The 19,594-nt window shown below is 49.1% G+C and overlaps 1 protein-coding gene across 2 annotated transcripts in view; it reads left to right on the forward strand.

Moving 5' to 3' along the window:
* SEZ6L (seizure related 6 homolog like) overlaps positions 1-19,594 on the forward strand; it is a 162,546-nt gene that overhangs the window by 98,375 nt on the left and 44,577 nt on the right. For both annotated transcript variants that reach the window (XM_054594044.1, XM_054594045.1), the window contains exons 2-8: positions 6,211-6,972; positions 7,656-7,789; positions 9,940-10,132; positions 11,983-12,168; positions 14,833-14,998; positions 17,699-17,865; positions 18,724-18,918. In XM_054594044.1, coding sequence (XP_054450019.1) covers positions 6,211-6,972; positions 7,656-7,789; positions 9,940-10,132; positions 11,983-12,168; positions 14,833-14,998; positions 17,699-17,865; positions 18,724-18,918 — 1,803 coding nt within the window. The remainder of the gene's footprint in view (positions 1-6,210; positions 6,973-7,655; positions 7,790-9,939; positions 10,133-11,982; positions 12,169-14,832; positions 14,999-17,698; positions 17,866-18,723; positions 18,919-19,594) is intronic.

A 19,594-nucleotide genomic window follows, 5' to 3' on the forward strand; every position in this document is an offset into this window, starting at 1 on the left:
AGGTGATTGTCCAGGGTCTCAGGCAGTCAGCGGCAGGCTGAACCTGAAAGACGAGCAATTCTGACTCCAACCTCGCGCTCCTATGGGCTATCGCGCCTTTTCAGGTGAAAAATACTATTATTTTTATAAGAATACACTTTATCTGGAGATTTAACAAGACCCTCCTTACACTGATTCCCTTTAGAAGGCAGGATTGATGGACAGGAAGGGAGCAGGGCGGTGCTAATGGGATCGGCGCCGTTAATCTAGCGGAGGGTCCTCCTGCCCACAGGACTGAGTAAACCAGGTGCGCTGGGTCCTCTCTCTAGCTGAATGAAAGGACTGAGTGGTGCGCATCAGCTCCAGCTACTCATCCAAGGGGGAGCCTCTGGGTGCCAGCACCTGTTGCCTGCCCAGTGCCTGGCACATAACAGGTGCTTATTGGATGGATGGATGGATGGATGGATGGATGGATGGATGGATGGATATGAATAGGCTGATAACCAAATGTGAGTAGGAAGGTCTACTCCATTCTAAAGTCACTGCCAAGTCGCCTCTTTTGTTTACTCTGCTTAACCCAGTGGTCATCAACCAGGAGCAATTTTCCCCCCAACCCCACCCCAACCCCACCCCACCCCACCAGGGGGCATTTGGCAATGTCTGGAATCCTTTTGGATTGTTACACACAGGAGTAGGAGGGAAATTGCTACTGACATCTAGTGGATGGAGGCCAGCGATGCTGCCCAACATCCTCCAGGACTGTCCCTTGCTCCCCAGAGAAGAACTATCCAGCCCAGATGTAGAAGTCATAGAATTAACCAGCATTCTTCAGGGTGGTCCAGATGTTCCCAGCTTTGGTTTTGGTTTTGTTTGGTGTGCTTGTTTTGCTCCTAAAGTATCCTGTGATCCTGGGCAGCGCATTTTCCCTCTCTGGACCTCAAGTCTTTCCTGTGCACAGTTTGAAACCATGAACTCTAGGAGCCTTTAGATCCATAAGATATGATATCTAATTTTTGGTTTTGTCCGTGTTGAAGCCAAGCACACGAACTGGAGCAGGGTGAGCAGGCCTTTCCTGTGGAGTGTGCAGGTATGAGAAACCCCCACTGGGTCAGGTATTAATCATGATGATTAGAATGTAGTTAACATTTTTGTAGAACCCTTTACCAAAAATATATCAACTGAGGCACCGGCCCGTCCTGCCTCCTACAGGCACTCACAATGAGAGGAACAGCCTAATGAGAGACGAATTATCCTCCCCACCAGGAAACTGAATTCCAAAGTGGCTCGAAGACTCCGAGGGTGAATGAAACACGTCTGGGATCACAAATGTCTGTCTGCCTCCCCGCGGCCTCTCTATCACGCGGTGCTAAAGGCACCCGGCTCCTCTCATACATTTTTTTTTTTTTCGCTTCAGAAGGAATTAAATATTTATTCTACAGGTTTTGGAAAATACCAAAAAGGAGAAGAAAGAAAATACATCCCCATCAGTCCAACCATTGGAGGCAGCCAGGACCATCCTGTTGGTGCAATTCCTTCAAATCAAGACAACTCTCCGGGTTGCAATTTGTTTTAGTTGATTGTTTCTGGTCATTTTCATACACGCCATAAAGTTTTACATATTGCTCATGTCACTGAACATTATAGCAGAAACACCCCCAGCTTTTGTTTTCTCCACGTTGTGTTCCATCGATTTGCACCTGATGGATGCTAGGCTACTGCTTGGAATCCATGCCGGTCCTAGCAATTCATTCCACAGCTGCCCAGAATTTAAGACAGGACCCCTCAGCCCTGGCCAGTGTGGCTTAGTGAGTTGAAGCATTGTCCCGTGAACCAAAAGATCATGGGTTCAATTCCCAGTCGGGACACATGCCTAGTTTGCAGGTCTGGTCCCTAGTTGGGGTACGTACGAGAGGCAGCCAATGGATGTTTCTCTCTCACATTGGTGTTTCTCTCCCGCTCTCTCTCCCTCCTATCTCCTCTCTCTAAAATCAATATACATGTCCCCAAGTGAGGGTGAAAGAAAAGACACCAAACTTCAGTTTCAGAACTGTTGCATTTTTTATTTTAACGAGATGCTTCCCAGTCTAATTTCCCATCTCCTCATCCATGTTAGAAAAAAGAGAGCGGTATGCTTCCTTCTCTACCTGGACAGTAGAACAAACGCTTAGTCGCCTTCAGTTCTGCCTCATCCTGTCTCAGGAGAGGAGAGCAGAGGCAGTATGGATTCCATTAAAGCTCCATCCCTTCTGTTTGCTACCTGTATTCGTTTGCCATCGTGTGGTGTCTATCTTCTTAACCCCCAGAGCTCAGGGACCCTGTCCTAGCGTGACGACGTTCTCCTGCAGAGAGAGTGGGTGCTCAACGCTTTCACGCATTGATTGATGAATGGCATTTGAGCAGGGCATTAAATGCACATGTAAAAGGATCAGCCAAATGTGACTGCAGCGATTTTACATTTTAAGGGCTCTGAGAAAGAGAAGTGAACTGAACTCAGTGGTCCTTGGGGCCCCCGGAATAACCAGCCTATTCACATAAGTTCTGAAGGTGTTGGATCTCTGAGGCCCTAGAATCCGATTTCAACTAGTTCCCAGTAGGACTTGGTTTCGGTGGCGCCCCTCTGGCCAGCATCCTGGCAGAGAGGAAGGCCTTTGGGCCACCCTTGCAGGTGGCACACACTGCAGGCCACAGGTACACGCCCATCTGGCTTGAACCTGGCCCTGGGTAGAGCTGGCTGGAGAGCTTCCAGCATGTCTGAGCTCCGAGTTGGGAGCACTGGAGGCAGGGAGGTAAATGCACCAGGTGGATATGCAGCCCTCCTTGGCAGTCAGGTGTTCAGAGGGAAAGGGCTGTATAGTCTGCTGGACCTACTTCCTAAGAGGCTTCCTAGCCACTGTGGTTAACACCCGTTTTGCCCTGGACACCTCTGGCAGAGATGCGAGCGGTGGCCGTGGGAGGGAGCAGATTATGGAATCTCTCTCTTGCATTTCTTTCTGCTCTTATTGATTGTGTTGGATCTCGACGGGCTTGGATGGCCAGGGGAGGTCACAGGCCTTGGAAAGAGTCACCACCTGCTCTACATACTGGCCACCTGGAACCCCAGGCACTTAGAAGGCAAAATGAATGAGGAACACATAGGAGGTTAGGCAAGATGACCGGTTCCGGAAATGAACTTTCGTGATAGCCATGATAATAAGAGCCCTTACAGAAGCTTTTGAATCTTCAGCTTTCAAGACCTATCCCTGGAGAGCCAGACGTGATGGGTCTGGCAGAGGAGGCTAATAATTTGTATTGTAACAAGCAGCATGGTGGGGGGATGGGGCGTAGCACCTGGGAAGTTTGATAGGTAGCTCACCCAGCAGAGATGGAAACAGAACGAAGGTTTAGAGAGAAGAGTTGGGGGGAAGAGGCTGCTTCACGCTGAGGAGGAAGATGTCAGTGATCTCAATACCCTGTAATTGTTTTTTAATTTTTAGTACTGATTTTAATGAGAGGAAGAAAGAGAGAGAGATTGAGAGAGAGAGACCCATCGATTTGTTGTTTCACTTATTTGTGCATTCATTGGTTGATTCTTGCATGTGTCTTGACTGGAGATAGGGCCCTCAACCTTGGCCTATCGGGATGACGCTCTAAGCAACGGAGCTACCCGTCCGGGACAATACCCCATAATTCTTAAGAGAGCTAGTAGCATAGTCTTTGACAAAAGGAAAATGAGCTTGGAAATCCAGCTTTGCTCTGTGACCTGAGAATGTTACTTAATGTCCCAAAGCCTCAGTGTGCTCATCTGTAAAATAGGAATAATAATGTCTACCTCATCAGGCTGAGAAAGAATTAAATGAGGTAAAAAATGAGGAGTGAGGAATTAAATGAGAAAACAAAGCATTTAGCACACATCTGGTACCTATTCAGCACTCAATAAAATAATCAAAAATAAAAAGTTATAAATAGTACTTTATTATGACCAAGGCCCAGCGACATGCTTTATGTCATTTGTAATCCTTTTATCACCTTCTTTGTCACAATTTGTTCTCCTAATCCCTCTTTCCCTCCCTCTTCTTCCTCTTCCTCTCTCTCACCTCCCCCACTTGTGATTAAGGGGACACTTTTATGAAGGGACTAGTTGAAATCAATGTAGTCACAAGACCCAATAAAACTCACAAGCCAATGTCAGGATCAAGCTGTCCCTTTGCCCTTTTGTAAACAAGATTAACAAAAGGCGCTAAGAATAATCACCAATGATGCCATCTGTCTAGAAACGGACTGTGTCAGAGCTGGAAGGGCCCTCAGCCCTTAACTGGCCCGGAAGCCCATTTGAAAAGAGAGAGAAGATGGAGAGAAGAGGAAACCTACGCAAGGCCATGCCAGGGAGCGGTGGCCAGACTGGGACCCCCACCCAGATCCCCCAGCCCCTGGTTGCATCCAAGCTCTTTGCGCTGAAGCACGGCTGGGTCTCAGGAGCCACGTTTCCTGACCCCTTATACTCCACCTTTTTTGGCTCATCACCTTGTTCTCACGCCAGTCTACAAAGACAGCCGACATCAATCTTTTGATAAAAGCTACCCTGAGCATGAAAGGCACACCTTTGGGCAGACCCGCATCTGACCTATTTCCACGAGGTAGACAGAATATCTATTATACAGAAGAGGCTTAGTGGACTTGCCCAGGCTCATGCCCAGTCCATGTAACTGTCAAAGGCAAGGTTTGAACCCAGGTTCAACTCTGACGCCTCAACGCTTCTCACCTCCGACCAGGAAGCCTGCTTGGCTCCCAAATGCCCTTGATCTGCCCTCGGGTTACCCACGCCTCCTCTTCTCCCCATACCTGAGCCTGCCAGGCACGCTGGCTGGTAATCAGTGTTACCCAACAGGAACATTTGTTGGTGCCAGTTGCAAACTGTTGCCGCCTATATAGATTAGGCCACTGCCGCCAAGTCTGCAAAAGTAAATGAGCCTTTCCAAGGGCCATGGAAATAAATTTAAATGGCAGCGCCAAAGGGCCTGAGACTGTGGCTGAGTGAGCATCTCTCCGCAGAAAAGTGACAAGGACAGCAATCAGTCCTCTCTAACTCGAGACTGTCATCGGGCATGTTCTGACCACTCCAGCTTCCCGCTGAGGGTCGTGTTTCAAGGATGACAGTAACAGAGGTGACCAGTACTAGGCCCTCACTCTGGGAGCCGCCCCCCATGTGCGTGTGTGTGTGCATGTTTTACATACGTTGTTCTATTGAAGGAGGACAACCCTTCATTTTACAGCTGAAGAAACTGAGGCTCAGTAGAGCCATCTGTCACCATGCAGTTGGCAGAATGGGTCTCAGATAAGCTCATGAAGCTGATGTTTCAGGCATGATTCTGCCAAACGGCTGTTGGGACCAGCCCTTATTTAAGATTACTAAGTGGTTTCACTTTCAAGACGAAAATAAATCAGAAGGCGTCAGCAGGGTATACAAGGCCACCGGAGCCTGGCCCCGACTGACCTCCCCACCTCGCCGGCTTTCTTCGGAATTAGCTTCCACCTCTGCTCTCTGTCCCCTTGCATTCCTGCTGACCTCAGCCAGGCCTCATGATTCTGAATCCTCAAATTTTTCTGTGTCTCCCACAAGGTCACTTATATATTAGTTAAAAAAAAAAAGGTCTCTCAGTCCCAGTGCAATCCAGCCCCAAGCCAGGGCACAGGGCACAGGGCAGGTGGGAGCGGGGCTGGTTACAGCCCACTCATCCTCTTAGCGGTGTGTCCTTGTGCAGTGAACCGCCTGTCCCGCTGTGTGCAGTGGGCCTGCTCTGCAGGTTGGGTGAGGGGCCTGTCCCCTCTGTCCTGGTGCCGCGCAAAACTTGTGTCTTTCTCAGCCTTTATTCCATCAAATATGATTGTTTCTACTTTCCTCTTCCCGCTCCCAGTTCCTATACAACTAGACTGAAACTCCTGTGCCCTTGGCTTCAATAGCCCTAATGCCTAGCTCAGGCCTGGCATGATCAACCCTACATCTCTACAGGCAGCAAAAGGAGAAAGGGAGAGAAAAAACAAAGAAGAAAAGCGGGGAAAGAAGGAAAAGAAGAAGGGAGGGAAGGAAGGGGGGAGGTAGGGAAAGAAGCAGCCCCCATGTCTGTTAATCGGCTGTGCCAGCATCCGACCAAGCCTTGGGAGCCACCTTGGGAGAGCCCCCTCTGAGTCCGAGAGAAGGGGAGGACCCAAACCCCCAGCCCTAAGCTAACTGGTGTCTTTTCTCCTCTCCCCAAGATGCACCCCTGGAGGGAGACGCTGGTCCTTCGGGTACTTACCTTCTACCCTCAGGAGCACTACTAGAGAGCACTCATCTGAGCAAAGTCAGCCTGGAAGAGAAAGCGACAACTGCCCCCCTGAGTCCCGTGCAGTCGGGGGAAGAGCTTCAGGATCCAGAGCTGGAAGGGACAGCCCCCTCTGCCCATCCAGACCCCGTGGCCCTGTCCACTCTGCTTCCAGAGGAGCCCAGCACCAAGCTCACCTTCTCCCCTAGGAAGAGGCTGCCTTCACTCAAGCAGGTGAACTCATCCAGGAAACAGCTGAGACCAAAAGCCACCTCTGCAGCCGTCCTCGCAAGGGTGGCGTCCCAGCCCGCATCCCCAGGCCTGGGTCCCCTCTCCTCCACCACGAGGAAGCCTGGCCCCCCGGGGGACCCTGATCCTGTGGCCTCCGTGGGTGGGGAGACCCTTCGACTGCCATCGGAGGAGCCCCTCTGGCTGAACCGGAAGGAAGGTGGGGTCCCCACAACACCCGCCCCCCTGCAGATCTCTCCCTTCACCTCGCAGCCCTATGTGGCCCACACACTCCCCCAGCGGCCGGACCCCGGGGAGCCTGTGGGGCCCGACGAGGGCCCTGAGGTTCCTGCTGAGGATGCCAGTCCCATGACCGTGATGGACAAGGGTGAGAATGAGCTGACCGGCTCCGCCTCAGAGGAGAGCCAGGAGACCACGACGTCCACCATCATCACCACCACGGTCATCATGACAGAGCAAGCCCCAGGTATGCAGCCCCAACCCCCGCCTCCTGCGGCATCCGGGAGGCACCCAGGTGGGCGGGGCCTGGGGTGGGGCGGTCCCGGCCCACCATCAATTACCATCTACGGAACGCTGGCTAGGACCTTGATCCCGTGGCTCTGTATCAATATCCCTATTTTAAAGATGGGACAACTGGGACCCTGAGCCATCAAGCAACCTGCCCAAGGCCACACAGCTAAAGAGCGGAATGCAAACCCTTTCCTCCTTGAAAGAGAATCCTTTAGTCTGCCTAGAAGTGCTGCCTTTTCAAAGTGCTTTCACTTTTACCATCACATGTACTTCTCTAGACTTGATCAAATGCACTTCTGTGTTCTAATCTTCCTTTTCCTATCTGCTTTTCCATCTTCAAACAGAGAGGCATCAACTGTCCATCATATGTGGATATGGACAAATGCAATGTGGTCACTTGTTAAACAGTATGAACCCTGGTTTTGAGCCCTGATTGCTGTGTGAGCTTGGGCCAGATGCCGCCCCTCTCTGATCTTTGGTTTACTTATTTCTAAAATGAGGACAAAATTTCAGTCCCTACAAGGGTGAATGGGGCCCCTCTCTCCAACGGGCAGAACAGTGCCCAGCAGCAGGTAGTAAGTGATCATCCCGTGTCAGCTGAGCTCTCCTTGGGGTCCTAACTGAAGTGCTTTCCTCCAGCCCTCTGCAGCGTGAGCCTCTCTGATCCTGAAGGGTACATCGACTCCAGCGACTACCCACCGCTGCCCCTCAACAACTTCCTTGAATGCACGTACAACGTGACCGTCTACACCGGCTACGGGGTGGAGCTCCAGGTAACTGCAGAAAGATGCCCCAAGTGGCTGCCTCTTCCAGCAGGAGATCTCTGAAGGGTTGTCTGAGTCAGGCTTACCGTCGGCGTCCTAACGAGCCCGGTTCTCTCTCTGCTCTAACCAGGGCAATTGGAGCCAGGCTTTGGTGAATGAACGGGAGTTCCTAACTCAGTGCGCAGCTGAGATACCTCGGCCGGCACACGTGGAGGGAAGGGGCATGTTGATCAACTACAAGGCATTGTACCCAGAGGGAAGGTCTTCTGCTACCCTACTTATCAAACACTCACACACTCAGGGAAGCCCCACCTAGTTCATTTGATTTGTAAACTTTTGCCTGCAAACTCAGATGGAAAATCAAGGTGATGCCAGCATTCGGACATCTGGATGTTGGGTCTCGGCTCTATCAGTTAAAGCTTCATGATATTGGGCAAGGGGACCGTGCTTCTCTGAGCCTCAGTTTCCCCATCAGTAAAATAACAACGATAATGTTGCTACTTTACAGAGTTGTAGGGGGGAACAAATAGAACAACACACAGAGAGCATTCAGCCCGAGAGAGCACTCAGTGCATGTTACCAACTATGCTCACCCTGGTTCTAGACCTTCCCCAACTGACCATCCCATAGAAGTCCTTTTTAAAGTGGACCGAAGAGACATGCCCAGGAGGGGTGACTGTCCAGTTCACTGTCCCACAGAGGAGAGGAGCAGGGAGAAGCTGGAAGAAGAAGCTGGTACCACATGGCAGCAAAGCCTTCTAGGCCAAGGTTAGAGGTCTGGATGTGTGCCTCTCTCTAATGGGGAAAAAAAAAAAGCCATCAGAAGTTTCTGAACAGAGTTCATTGTAGGGCATGAAGTTTAGGAAGGTTTTTCTGACTTATAGCAGAAAGGTCATGGGTCTTTGCAGCCCCCAGAGCTTAGCACAGTACGTGGCACATAGTAGAATTGTAATAAATGTTCGTGGAATTTGTGAAGTTCATCTGATTCTGGCACCTCATGAACCCACTCTGTGCCTAATGCAGTCAGGAGCCCTTTCTCAGACCCAGTAGATTCCCTTCATGAGCACCTACTATGTGCCAGTCACGGCTACTGATCCTGGGGTTGCGGCGGTGGCAGAACTGATGGAGCACCTGCCCCGCAGGAGTTCACCGTGCGGCGATCACGACAGACACATACAACACATCGCAATGCCATTTGAAAAGGTCTCTAGAGGATGCTTAGAGGTGATGTGGTAGAATCACAGTGGAGAGACCGGCAAGCTTCTTGGTGCTCAGAAGATCTCACAGAGAAGGGCAATTTTGGTGGGGCTTCGGAGAATAACTAGGAGTTTGTCAAAAAGAGAAGAGAGTCAAGTATACGGCCGGAAAGAGAAAGGGCTTATCGGTGAGGGCTGCCCTGCTTGCATGAGCCCGGAATTCCAGGTCCCACGAGGAGAGGCTTAAATATCTAGAGTGGGCACTGGGAACCGACTAAAGTTCCCACCCACCCCCACTCCACTTGTTCAATGTCCCTGCGTACAACTGAAATGTCTCCCTGGAGAGGAGCAAGGACGCGGTTCGTGGAGAAAGCTCCCGAGCTGGAGCCACCATTGGGGAGGATAAGAGGGTAGGACTGGGTACACCCTAGAAACGAGGCCCCCGACTCCCTCACTTACCGGTTCATACAGAAAGGGGAAAATGTATTCGATCATCCTGTAAATATTTATTGAGCTCCTACGCTATGCCAGGTGCTGTCTTAGGCACTGGGGACACTGAGCGACATGGAAAAGCCCCAGCCTCCCGGGAGCCTGCACCCTGGTAGATCGCCCTCTTCTCTCTCCCTGGAGACTGGGCTTCAAGCACAAGCTCATCCAGCCCCTGCCCCTGCCCAGCAGCTCCAGGAGAACTTGGCTCCGCTAAGCCTCCCCCACAGGACCCAGCTGCGGGGGCTTGAAGATCCCAGCAAGGCCTCTGTCCCCCGGCTGGGTTTCACTCTGTCCCCCCAGCCTTTGGGGGCATGAGAGGAGCCTAGACGTTCCCAGGGTTGGGGCTTCAGGCCTCTCTGTCCCATTGACGAGCGGCTGGTGGGGGGAGGGGCGCCGCGTCGGCAGCCTCAAGGCTAAGAGGGCCGTGGCTCAACTGCGACTCCGTTCCTCTCTGTCCGCCCTGACTGTCCCCAGGTGAAGAGTGTCAACCTGTCTGAGGGGGAGCTGCTCTCCATCCGCGGGGTGGACGGCCCCACCCTGACCGTCCTGGCCAACCAGACGCTGCTCGTGGAGGGGCAGGTCATCCGAAGCCCCACCAACACCATCTCCGTCTACTTCCGGACCTTCCAGGACGACGGGCTCGGCACCTTCCAGCTGCACTACCAGGGTAGGGTGGCCCAGGCTGACGGGAGGTAGCTGCTTGCCTCGGTTTCCCTCTGGAGCCAAGGCTTCTCAAACCTTTCTTCCCAGGGGTCCGCCTGGCAGTTTGGTAACTCTATGGACCTCTTCTCAAAACACTGTTTTCAAGAGCATAAAAAACTGTATGAGTTAAAAAGGAAACCAGTCAGATTGAATTACAGTTGTCAAAATGTTGTTTTAATCTCTGATACCGTAATCTATGTACTTCTTTAACACATTAGATACTAAAATCTCCTGGCAGTTCTGATAATTACTGTAATTTCAAAGTACTGAGGAGCCTAAGAAATATATGTCAAGCTATCCATTATGATATGAAAATATCTGTGATTTCTCTTGGTGACAAAGTCACAGATTCTATGAATATGTTACAGTTTGTTGCTACATTCATGATTGAAGGAAGTACCACAGCTCAGCTAAACGTTCATGAAAATAAGGAAGCTGCTTTTTCCCATTCACGTTCATGGCTCCTGCGTGTAACACATGAAAGGGCATGGGCTTCTGGTATCGGGCTTCTGCCACGGGGGTCCGTCTCTTTTTTCCTCTACAATGTTTCTTTTTTTCCATTTCATCTGTTTCTAAACCTACTTTCTTTTGCTTTATGTTCATTGCTCTCTTCCTTCCTTTTGCCTTCCTTCTCCTTACTTCCCTATTTTCTTGCCTCCTTTACTTCTTCCTTTCGTCTCCCTCCCTTCACACTCACACTCCATTCTCTCTTCCTCCCTCTCTCCCCCCACCTCATCGCCCCATGTTTCCACTTCCTGGGCAGTTCCTGTGGCTCAGGTTACTTCCCTTAACTCCACCTGCTTAACTCACCAAACATCTGAGTGGGAAGTGGGGTCATTAGCAATCCAGATACTGGGAACCACCCACATTCACATCAGATTGACCAAACAGGTGGAAAAATGATTCATTTTTAACTTCTCTGAAACAAGTGGATGACTGTATATGGGCATGTTCACTCCATCACAGCTTTTCAAAATTGTTGTCTTGTTAATTAAAAAATGGGAAAAATAGCTTGTTGAGCCATGACCTTGGGTACTGAGAATACAGATCTCCTTTGCTGGAGGAGAGATCAGACCATGGTGTGGGACGGAGCTAAGATGGACTTAACATCCTCTTGTGAAAATTCAGGAGCCCAACAGAGCCACGCCCCCCTCCTGCCACCTCCTGGTCAGTGAGGGCCACCTATACGCCAGACGTTTCCCACATCATCCTTACCACTGGGGAGGTGGGGACAATTTTCTACTCCACTGGAAAGATAATGGAAAGTGACATTTACAGCAGTGTATTATTTTCTCAAAGCCACACATTTTCTAAGTGATGGGGTAAGAATAGAAATTCAACTTGGTCCCCTTCCAAAGCCAACCCCTTACCTCTCAGGACAATTGTTTTCAAGTTCTCCTATCTCTGGCATTTCCAGAAGAGCCAGCTGCTCTCATTCAGGTCTGAGAGTCCGCATTTTTAACAAACACCTGGGGCATTTGTGCAGGTGGGACTCCCCCTACTTCGGCAATACTGGCCCTTCTATGCCCACGGAGAAGGCCATCCTAGGTCCATGCAGAGAGAGGCTCCGATGAGGCTTGGGAGCTCATTTTTCACCCCAAACCTGCTGTCCCTGGTTGGGCAGGGTGGGGAGCTTTGCACACGTGATCACCATGTAATCAAGGAGAGACACACACATACTCTCTCCACCCCACTCTCCTGAGTCACCAAGGGCCTCCGCTGTCCTCCTCGGCGCACACCAGCTCCCAGGACATGGGTTGCATTCTCGTCTCTGCCCCTGGGGGGATGACCATCTGCCTCTGCATTTCTTCCCAGCCTTCATGCTGAGCTGCAGCTTCCCCCGCCGGCCGGACTACGGGGATGTCACAGTGATGGACCTGCACTCGGGCGGGGTGGCCCACTTCCACTGCCACCCGGGCTACGAGCTCCAGGGCGCCAAGACGCTGACGTGCATCAACGCCTCCAAGCCCCACTGGAGCAGCCACGAGCCCGTCTGCTCAGGTACACCCCAGCCTCAGCTGGGCCACACACGGAGGCTCAGAGAGAAGGGAGAGGCCAGCCCCAGGGCATTAAGACAGACCTTAGGCGTAGACTCTTACCCCAGGGGAAGAGACGGCTCCACATACAGATAAGTGCTATAAAAGACACGTCATGCAAAATGTACCATTAGTGACATTTTGTACATTCCCCACATCGTGCAGCTATCACCACTGTATAGTTCCAGGACATCTTTGTCACCCCCGAAAGGAAACTCTGTCCCTGTTAGCAGTCACTCTCCATTCTTCCCTCCCTCTCAATCCTGGCAACTGCCAGTGCACTCTGTGTCTCTGTGAATTTGCCTATTCTGGACATTTCCTATAAATGGAGTCAGATAGTATGCGATCTTTTGTGACTTGATTCTTTCACTTAGCATCTTGTTTCCGAGGTTCATCTCTGTTGTAGTGGGTATCAGAACTTTATTTCTTTTTTATGGCTGAATAATATTCCATTGTTAGATAGACCACATGTTACCTGTTTGTTCATGTGTAGACATTTGGATCATTTCCACTTTGGGCTATTATGAATAATGCTGCTATGAACATTTGTATGAAAGTTTTTGTGTGGACATGTATTTTCATTTCTCTTGGGTATATACCCAGAAGTAGAGTTGCTGGGTCACATGGTAATTCTATGTTTAACTCTTTAAGGAACTGTTAAACTGTTTTCTACAGTGTCTGCACCATTTTACATTCCCACCAGTCATGTCCAAGAGGAAATAATACACAATTCCTGCCCTCCATAATCAGTGGAATCCAAAGAGCAAATGAGAGCTGATAATAAATTCTGAGATTTAATTGTCGCAGTGTTGTTCCCCCAAGGCCCTTCAGAATTTTTCTTCTTTTCTTTTTAACAAAGAAAAACCCCTAAGCATGGGCAGTTGGTCTCTGCACCTCCGTCATGTTAATTTTTATCTACGTGTGGAACCAAGAGGAAATTAAGCCTCAATTTGGGCTAAGAAAGATGGATGGAGAGCCACAGCTAGCAAATTGAAACCGAACAGAGCTATCAGTAGGCTTCATAAAGCAAGAAAGGGGAAGAGAGAGGCAGCCAGCGAGGAGCAGCTCAAGGGAGGACAGATGGCCAGCGCCCCCACCGTGGTCAGCGTCCTCCACCTCCTCAGCTCCGGAGCCCCAGGACGATCATGCTGGCTCCGTTTCAGCACCCACTCTGTGCCAGGGACCGCACCAAGCCCTCGACACGCAACATGTCATTGGTTTCTCACCACAGTTGTCCAAGGAGGTGGAATTATTATCTCCATTTTGCAGTGAACTCAAGGTTCAGAGAGCTTCAGTAACTTGTCCTAGATCCACAGCAGATGCCTGGCACGGACCTGGTTTGAACCTAATTAGGCCGGGCAGGCAGCCTGGGGAGAGACCGCGGTGCAGTGCTCTGTCCGCGGTGCTGAAAGAACAGGGCTCATTGGCAATGTCTTTGCTGTAAGCCACAGCCGAGTCCCCCGCAAAGAGAGCTGTCCACTTTTCTCTCCCAGTGCAAATCCTTACTAGTTGTGCAATCATCCCACAAGCATTTAATAAGAACCAAATATCACCTAACAATAAGAGTAGTACAACCGCCTTCCGCTTGTATAACTTCTGAGTTCATAAATCGCTCTTTAATATTTATCAGATTTTTATGATGAAAGTATTACATGGTTCTGGTTTTTAAAAGTTTTCAAGATATACAAATGTATAGAATAGAGGAGCAAGTCACTTTTATATTCATGCGCTCAGCTGACCCTTGTGCATCTATATAGCTCATTGAAATAGATACAGCAGACCATTTTCTAGTATTTTTTTTACGTAAAATATAGTGAGCATTTTCCTATATTCTCAAGCATTCTTTGAGAACATGGTTCTTTAAAAACTGCATGCATGGGAGTATTTATTCTGCCAATTCCCTGTGAGTAGACATTCATGTTGTTCCCCATTTTTGTCTCTTAGAAAAAAATCTAGCAGTGAACATTCTCATTCATAAACTTCTGTGAAAACCTATAAATCTCTTCTTAGAATAAATTCTCAGAACCTTAATTATTAGGTCACAGTGTTTGAAAATACTCTCTAGACTTCTCCACCAAAATTCTGTCCTGAAAGTTCATACTGTTAGCATTCTACCCAGTCCTGAATGCGAGTGACCGCTTCCCATCACCCCATCATCCCAGGGTTATTGTTGCTTTTTACCTTGACCAATTTGGTGGATGAAAATAGAATATAGTTCATATTTGCATTTCTTTTATTATTAGTAGGGCTGAATTTTTTTAGTGCTTACTATGTACTAAAAGCATATTTTATCTTTTGTAAGCTGCCTATTTATGTCTTTCTTGATGACCACTTTATAATTAAGAAGCAGGGCACAGCCAGCACCATGAAGTACCCTTAAACCACAGAACACAAGGCAGTGGCTCCAATCATGGAGGGAGAAATCCTATCAAACAGGATGAAACCCACCCAGAGGACAGGGTTTTTCCTTGGTATCTCTCCTTCCATCCTGTTTCTCTCATAGAAGGGTAGGAGTGGGGATCAGGGAAGGATGAAACACTCACTTTCTCTCTCCCTCTCCCTCTCTCTCTCCCTCTCTACCTCCCTCTGTGCCCCCCATCACCCACTCACCCTTACTTTCTGCCTCCAGCCCCTTGTGGGGGGGCTGTGCACAATGCCACCATCGGCCATGTCCTCTCCCCAAGTTACCCTGGAAACGCCAATGGGAGTCAGTTCTGTGTGTGGACAATCGAAGCTCCAGAGGGCCAGAAGCTACATCTTCACTTTGAGAGGCTGTCACTGCATGAGAAGGACAGGTAAGCGTCTGAGGGCCACAGCCAGCCTCATTCCCTCCCAGGGTGTTAGAATGTGGCTAGGGATTTGGAGTCTTGAAATGGCTGAAATCTTGGCTCATGGTGTTCAAGAAAGAAAGAGCTTGGAGGATGGCAAAAATCTTAAGAGATCATCAGCCTTGATCTCTTCTTTTTAAAGGTAAGGAAACTAGGCCATACAGAGGGAAGGGGACTTGCCCCAGGTCACACAGCGAGATAAGGAAAGAGACAAAAAGGGAATCCTGACCACCCCACCCTCCTCATGTTGCCCTGCCTCCTCATTCTTTCTCCTGAAAATCACTTTTTGTAGTTGAACAAGGAGAGAGTGTTCATTGAGCATCTGCTTTGTGCCCAGTCATGTACTAGGCTTCATGGAGAATAGGAGAAAAGTAGAGGACATTGGTTCCAGTCATATGGAAAAACTAGATTTATGCACCTCAAAGAGCTAGGGAGAAGTCACAATGCATTATCTAAGTGACAGCAGATCTGTAGACTCTAAGTAATATACACAGGATCCAGAACTGTAACATTCTATGCATGACCTTATGTCAGAATATTCATGCATATTCTTGAAAACTAGGACCTTAGCTGCTTATACTTGCTGTCTTGAGTTTGGTTCCCTTGGAAACAGAGATGTGATGAACAGTAGTTTATTTGGGAGCTGATCCTAGAAAATACAGAGAAAGTGAGAAGGAAGAAAAGAGAGTCGATACAGTATGCATTAATAAGCAGGTGACTGAGGGCAACTACATCTCTATCCACTGGGGATCTCCAGGAAACTGCATTAAGCATGCCTCAGAGTGGTCCTTTTGGAGGGGCAAGGGAGCTGGGCTACTTATCTACTGCCTCCCACCCACCATTGCATAAAGGATGCTCTTGGGCACACAAACTCCCCAATATCACCTTCCACCCTTTGAGCTGGTTGAGCTGGCTCACTCTCAGAGACCTTGTGTAAAAATCCCACAGAAAATACATGCGCAATGAGTGCTGAAGGGAGATGGGCCTGGTGCTGACCACATTCACCTCACTTTCAGAGTGCCAGCACCTGAGAATTTGGGGATCGATCTGATTTTTTAAAAATTCTTATTCTATTACAGTTGGCCTCATTTTTCCCCTTTTCCTTCCTCCACCCAGCCTGCCCCTGCTCCCACAGTCATTCCCCGTACTGTTGTCCCTGCTTATAGTATCCGGGCTTCTCTGGAGTTTCAAACCTACACCATTAACCTCATTAGGTCAGAAGGGATTTGTATAGAAAACACCAGACAACTGAATAACTTACCCAACTCTTTAGTCTGCTTCCCTCCAAGTAGTCCAGCTTCATCCTGAGCAACTCCATACTGATAAATCAGAGCTGTAGAGAGTAAGGGGTAGAGCAGGGGTTTCAAAACATGGCTTCCTGGTAGCATCAGGCGACTTGGGGAACTCTTTAAAAGATGGATTCCCAATCTTTCCTTCTAGAGACTGATTGAGAAGCCAAACATTGAGCCCTTGGTCAAGGGCACAGTCTAAAACTTAGACCTTCAGGCATGGCCCCCAAGATACAACAGAGTCAGCAGGAATCAGAGGACTGAGAAGAGGTCACCTTCCCTCTTGGAATGGCTCCTGGTCTTTTCCTCAGCCCCCTCCTCATCTAAGTCACAGTGGAAACATGGCAAAATGAACATATTGTAGCTCCAACATTTATGCATTTTGGTGACATTGGAAATTTGTTTAGGCAACATTATAGAGAGCCTTTTATAGGTCATAGTAAAAAAAAAAAATCAAAGGATTTTAAATGCCTATTTATGACTCCATAAACACAACTTATCAAATTTGTGTACCGTTTTCTCTCTACTTTTGCATAATTTCTTTAAAAATACTAACACTAGCAAAGAGTCAAGTATCCAATGGTTTTAATAGCAGTATAAGTGAATAGCAACATTTTGTCTAACATATTTTAATTTTCAGGGTGCTTTATCCTGTCAGACTTTCAAAGCCCACCTGTAGGATGGGTAGGAAAGATGTTATAATCCCCCTTTTCACAGTTGTGGAAACTGAGGCCCAAGATATGTTGATATTTATGTAAACTTAGTGGAGCATTGGAAATTGGAAATCAAGACCCTTGACTCCCCACGCAGTGCTCTTAGGAAATGATGATCAAAGAGCCTGTTAGGGGTCAAATGCTTAATAAATTTGACTTACATACCTGTTCTATCCTGGACACTTTATACCCACAGTCTATAATCCCCACACTCTGATGTAGGTGGGGTTGTACCCACTTTACAGATGAAGAAATAGAGGCTCAGTGAGGTGAAGAGTCCTTGTCCAAAGCTACACATCTCAGAAGTTAGAGAGTCAGGATTCTGACTGTCTGACTCTATAAACTGCTATTTCAGGAATGATATTAGCTCATTAATCCCAACTTTTCAATTAGTAATAATAATCACTATCAACTAATTAGCCTGGTTTATTCCATGTACACATCACTTCTCCTATAACCTCAGAATCAATCCATGACTCTAGGGCAAATGTTCTTCCGAAAAAGAAACAGCTTCCATAAGGTACAGCAGCTTGTCCAGACATTTAGGGGCAAAGTCAGAACTTAAATCTGGGAATGAGAGGTGCTCACTGCACGCCCCTCCCACTGTCGCGTGTCCATGACCCTAGAGGACCCCCAGCGGCCCCCCTCTCCTTTCCCCCCACCAGGATGAAGGTCTACAGTGGGCTGACCAACAAGTCTGCTCTTCTCTACGACTCCTTTCAAACTGAGAGCGTCCCCTTCGAGGGCCTGCTGAGCGAAGGCAACAGCATCCGAATCGAGTTCATGTCTGACCAGGCGCGGGCAGCCTCAACCTTCAACATCCGGTTCGAGGGTGAGGGTCCGTGGGGCCTCCCCAGCTCCTGGGGCGGCGGAACAGGATCAGAGGAAGCATGGTAGGGCTGGGACTGGGTCCTGGGAGGCAGAAATCTGGCCGACCAAGCATGGGGGAGATCCAGCGGCTAGACAGACTCTGGGACTTGCAAAAGCAGACTTCACACTTACTATGTGCCCAGTGTCTTATGTCCAATGTGCGTTTGATGCTTACCAACTGCAGCGTGAGAGCTGCTACTACCTTTTAAGTGAGGAAACTGGGGTTAGGGAACCTGAATGACTTGCTCAAGGTCACCAGTTAGAAAAGAAAATGGAGCTAAGACTTCTACCAGCGTGAGCCTGGACTCTTAAGCTCTGCTCTCCTCACTGAGAACCCTTAGAGTCCAGCAACCTCTTCCTCCAAGAACTTTTAGAAAGGACATTCCTGACCCTTTAAGAGAGGATGCCCTTCGGCATTGCATGTACCTTGGTGAACTTTCTGTTCTGTCCTCCCTAAGTTGGTCCTTTTCCTAGATAAACTATAGGTTCAAGTGGTAGAAATCAAGACTCCCAGTTACGGGACATGGAAAGAATCCCCATGGAGTATTAAAAAGAATTTGAACATAAAATCTTTGCAGGATTGTGAGGGCAGAGATTCTTAGTTCCATTTTAAATATGAAAAAAAGTGAGACACCAAGAAACCAAGCGAATGGCCCGAGGGCCCTCAACAGGTCAGCTTGAATAAGACCACAGGGTCTGGTACCCATGTCCCTGGGAGCATCCCTAAGCATCAGGAAGGGACCCGTCTTCTGAGATACAGCACTGGGAGTGGCTCCTGACTCCTCTGAGCTGCTGTCCCTCTTTCCTCTCTCCTCCCCAGCCTTTGAGAAAGGCCACTGCTATGAGCCCTACATCCAAAATGGGAACTTCACCACGTCTGACCTGACCTATAACATCGGGACCGTCGTGGAGTTCACCTGTGACCCCGGCCACTCCCTGGAGCAGGGTCCGGCCGTCATTGAGTGCATCAACATGCGGGACCCATACTGGAATGACACGGAGCCCCTGTGCAGAGGTGAGTGACCCCACTGGCCTCCTCCTGGGGCCCCCCAAGGGCCCCCTCCCCCTCTGATGAAAAAGCCAAGACCTCTGTTCAGAGGCCCTTCACCACACTACATACCAGTTTTAGTATGAGAGCCCTTTCCCGGATTCACTGTTGTTTGGGTCAGGTTGGCTACTCGTCCTTGAAAAAATTATAGAATACATACATTTGAAAAGGTGCCTCTTTATCCAGGCACAAGCCACTAGTGCACAGCCTGGTGGCCAGATCTCTGCATAGATTTCAGCTGCTGCGTGCCCCCTCTGGCACGCATTCTTGTGCAATGCTAGCCCACCCACCAACAGTCCTGAGTCCAATTAATAATAATAACGATAATGAGAGTTGTTAATAGGAATGCAAACACTGTGTTTCAGGCACTCTGCTAAGGACTATAGGGGCAGAATCTGATTTAATCCTCACCATGACCCTTCCTATTGACTCCATTTATAGATGAGTAAACTGAGGCTGTGAATGACAAGGCTAGGGACACAATGAGGGTCACTGGCAGAGGGGAGAATGGAACTCAGGTCTCTCTGTTCTCAGAGACCTGTGCTCTGAGCCCCCTGGACAGCACTGGCTATGAAGAACCCTTGTCTACCGGGCCCCCCAGGGCCCTGCCCTCCCCATTTCCCCATATGCGGGGCTTCTGAGC

This window comes from Pteronotus mesoamericanus, unplaced genomic scaffold (assembly GCF_021234165.1).
Source record: "Pteronotus mesoamericanus isolate MK-2021 breed Mesoamerican mustached bat unplaced genomic scaffold, CSHL_Meso_final scaffold_507, whole genome shotgun sequence".
NCBI lineage: Eukaryota > Metazoa > Chordata > Mammalia > Chiroptera > Mormoopidae > Pteronotus > Pteronotus mesoamericanus.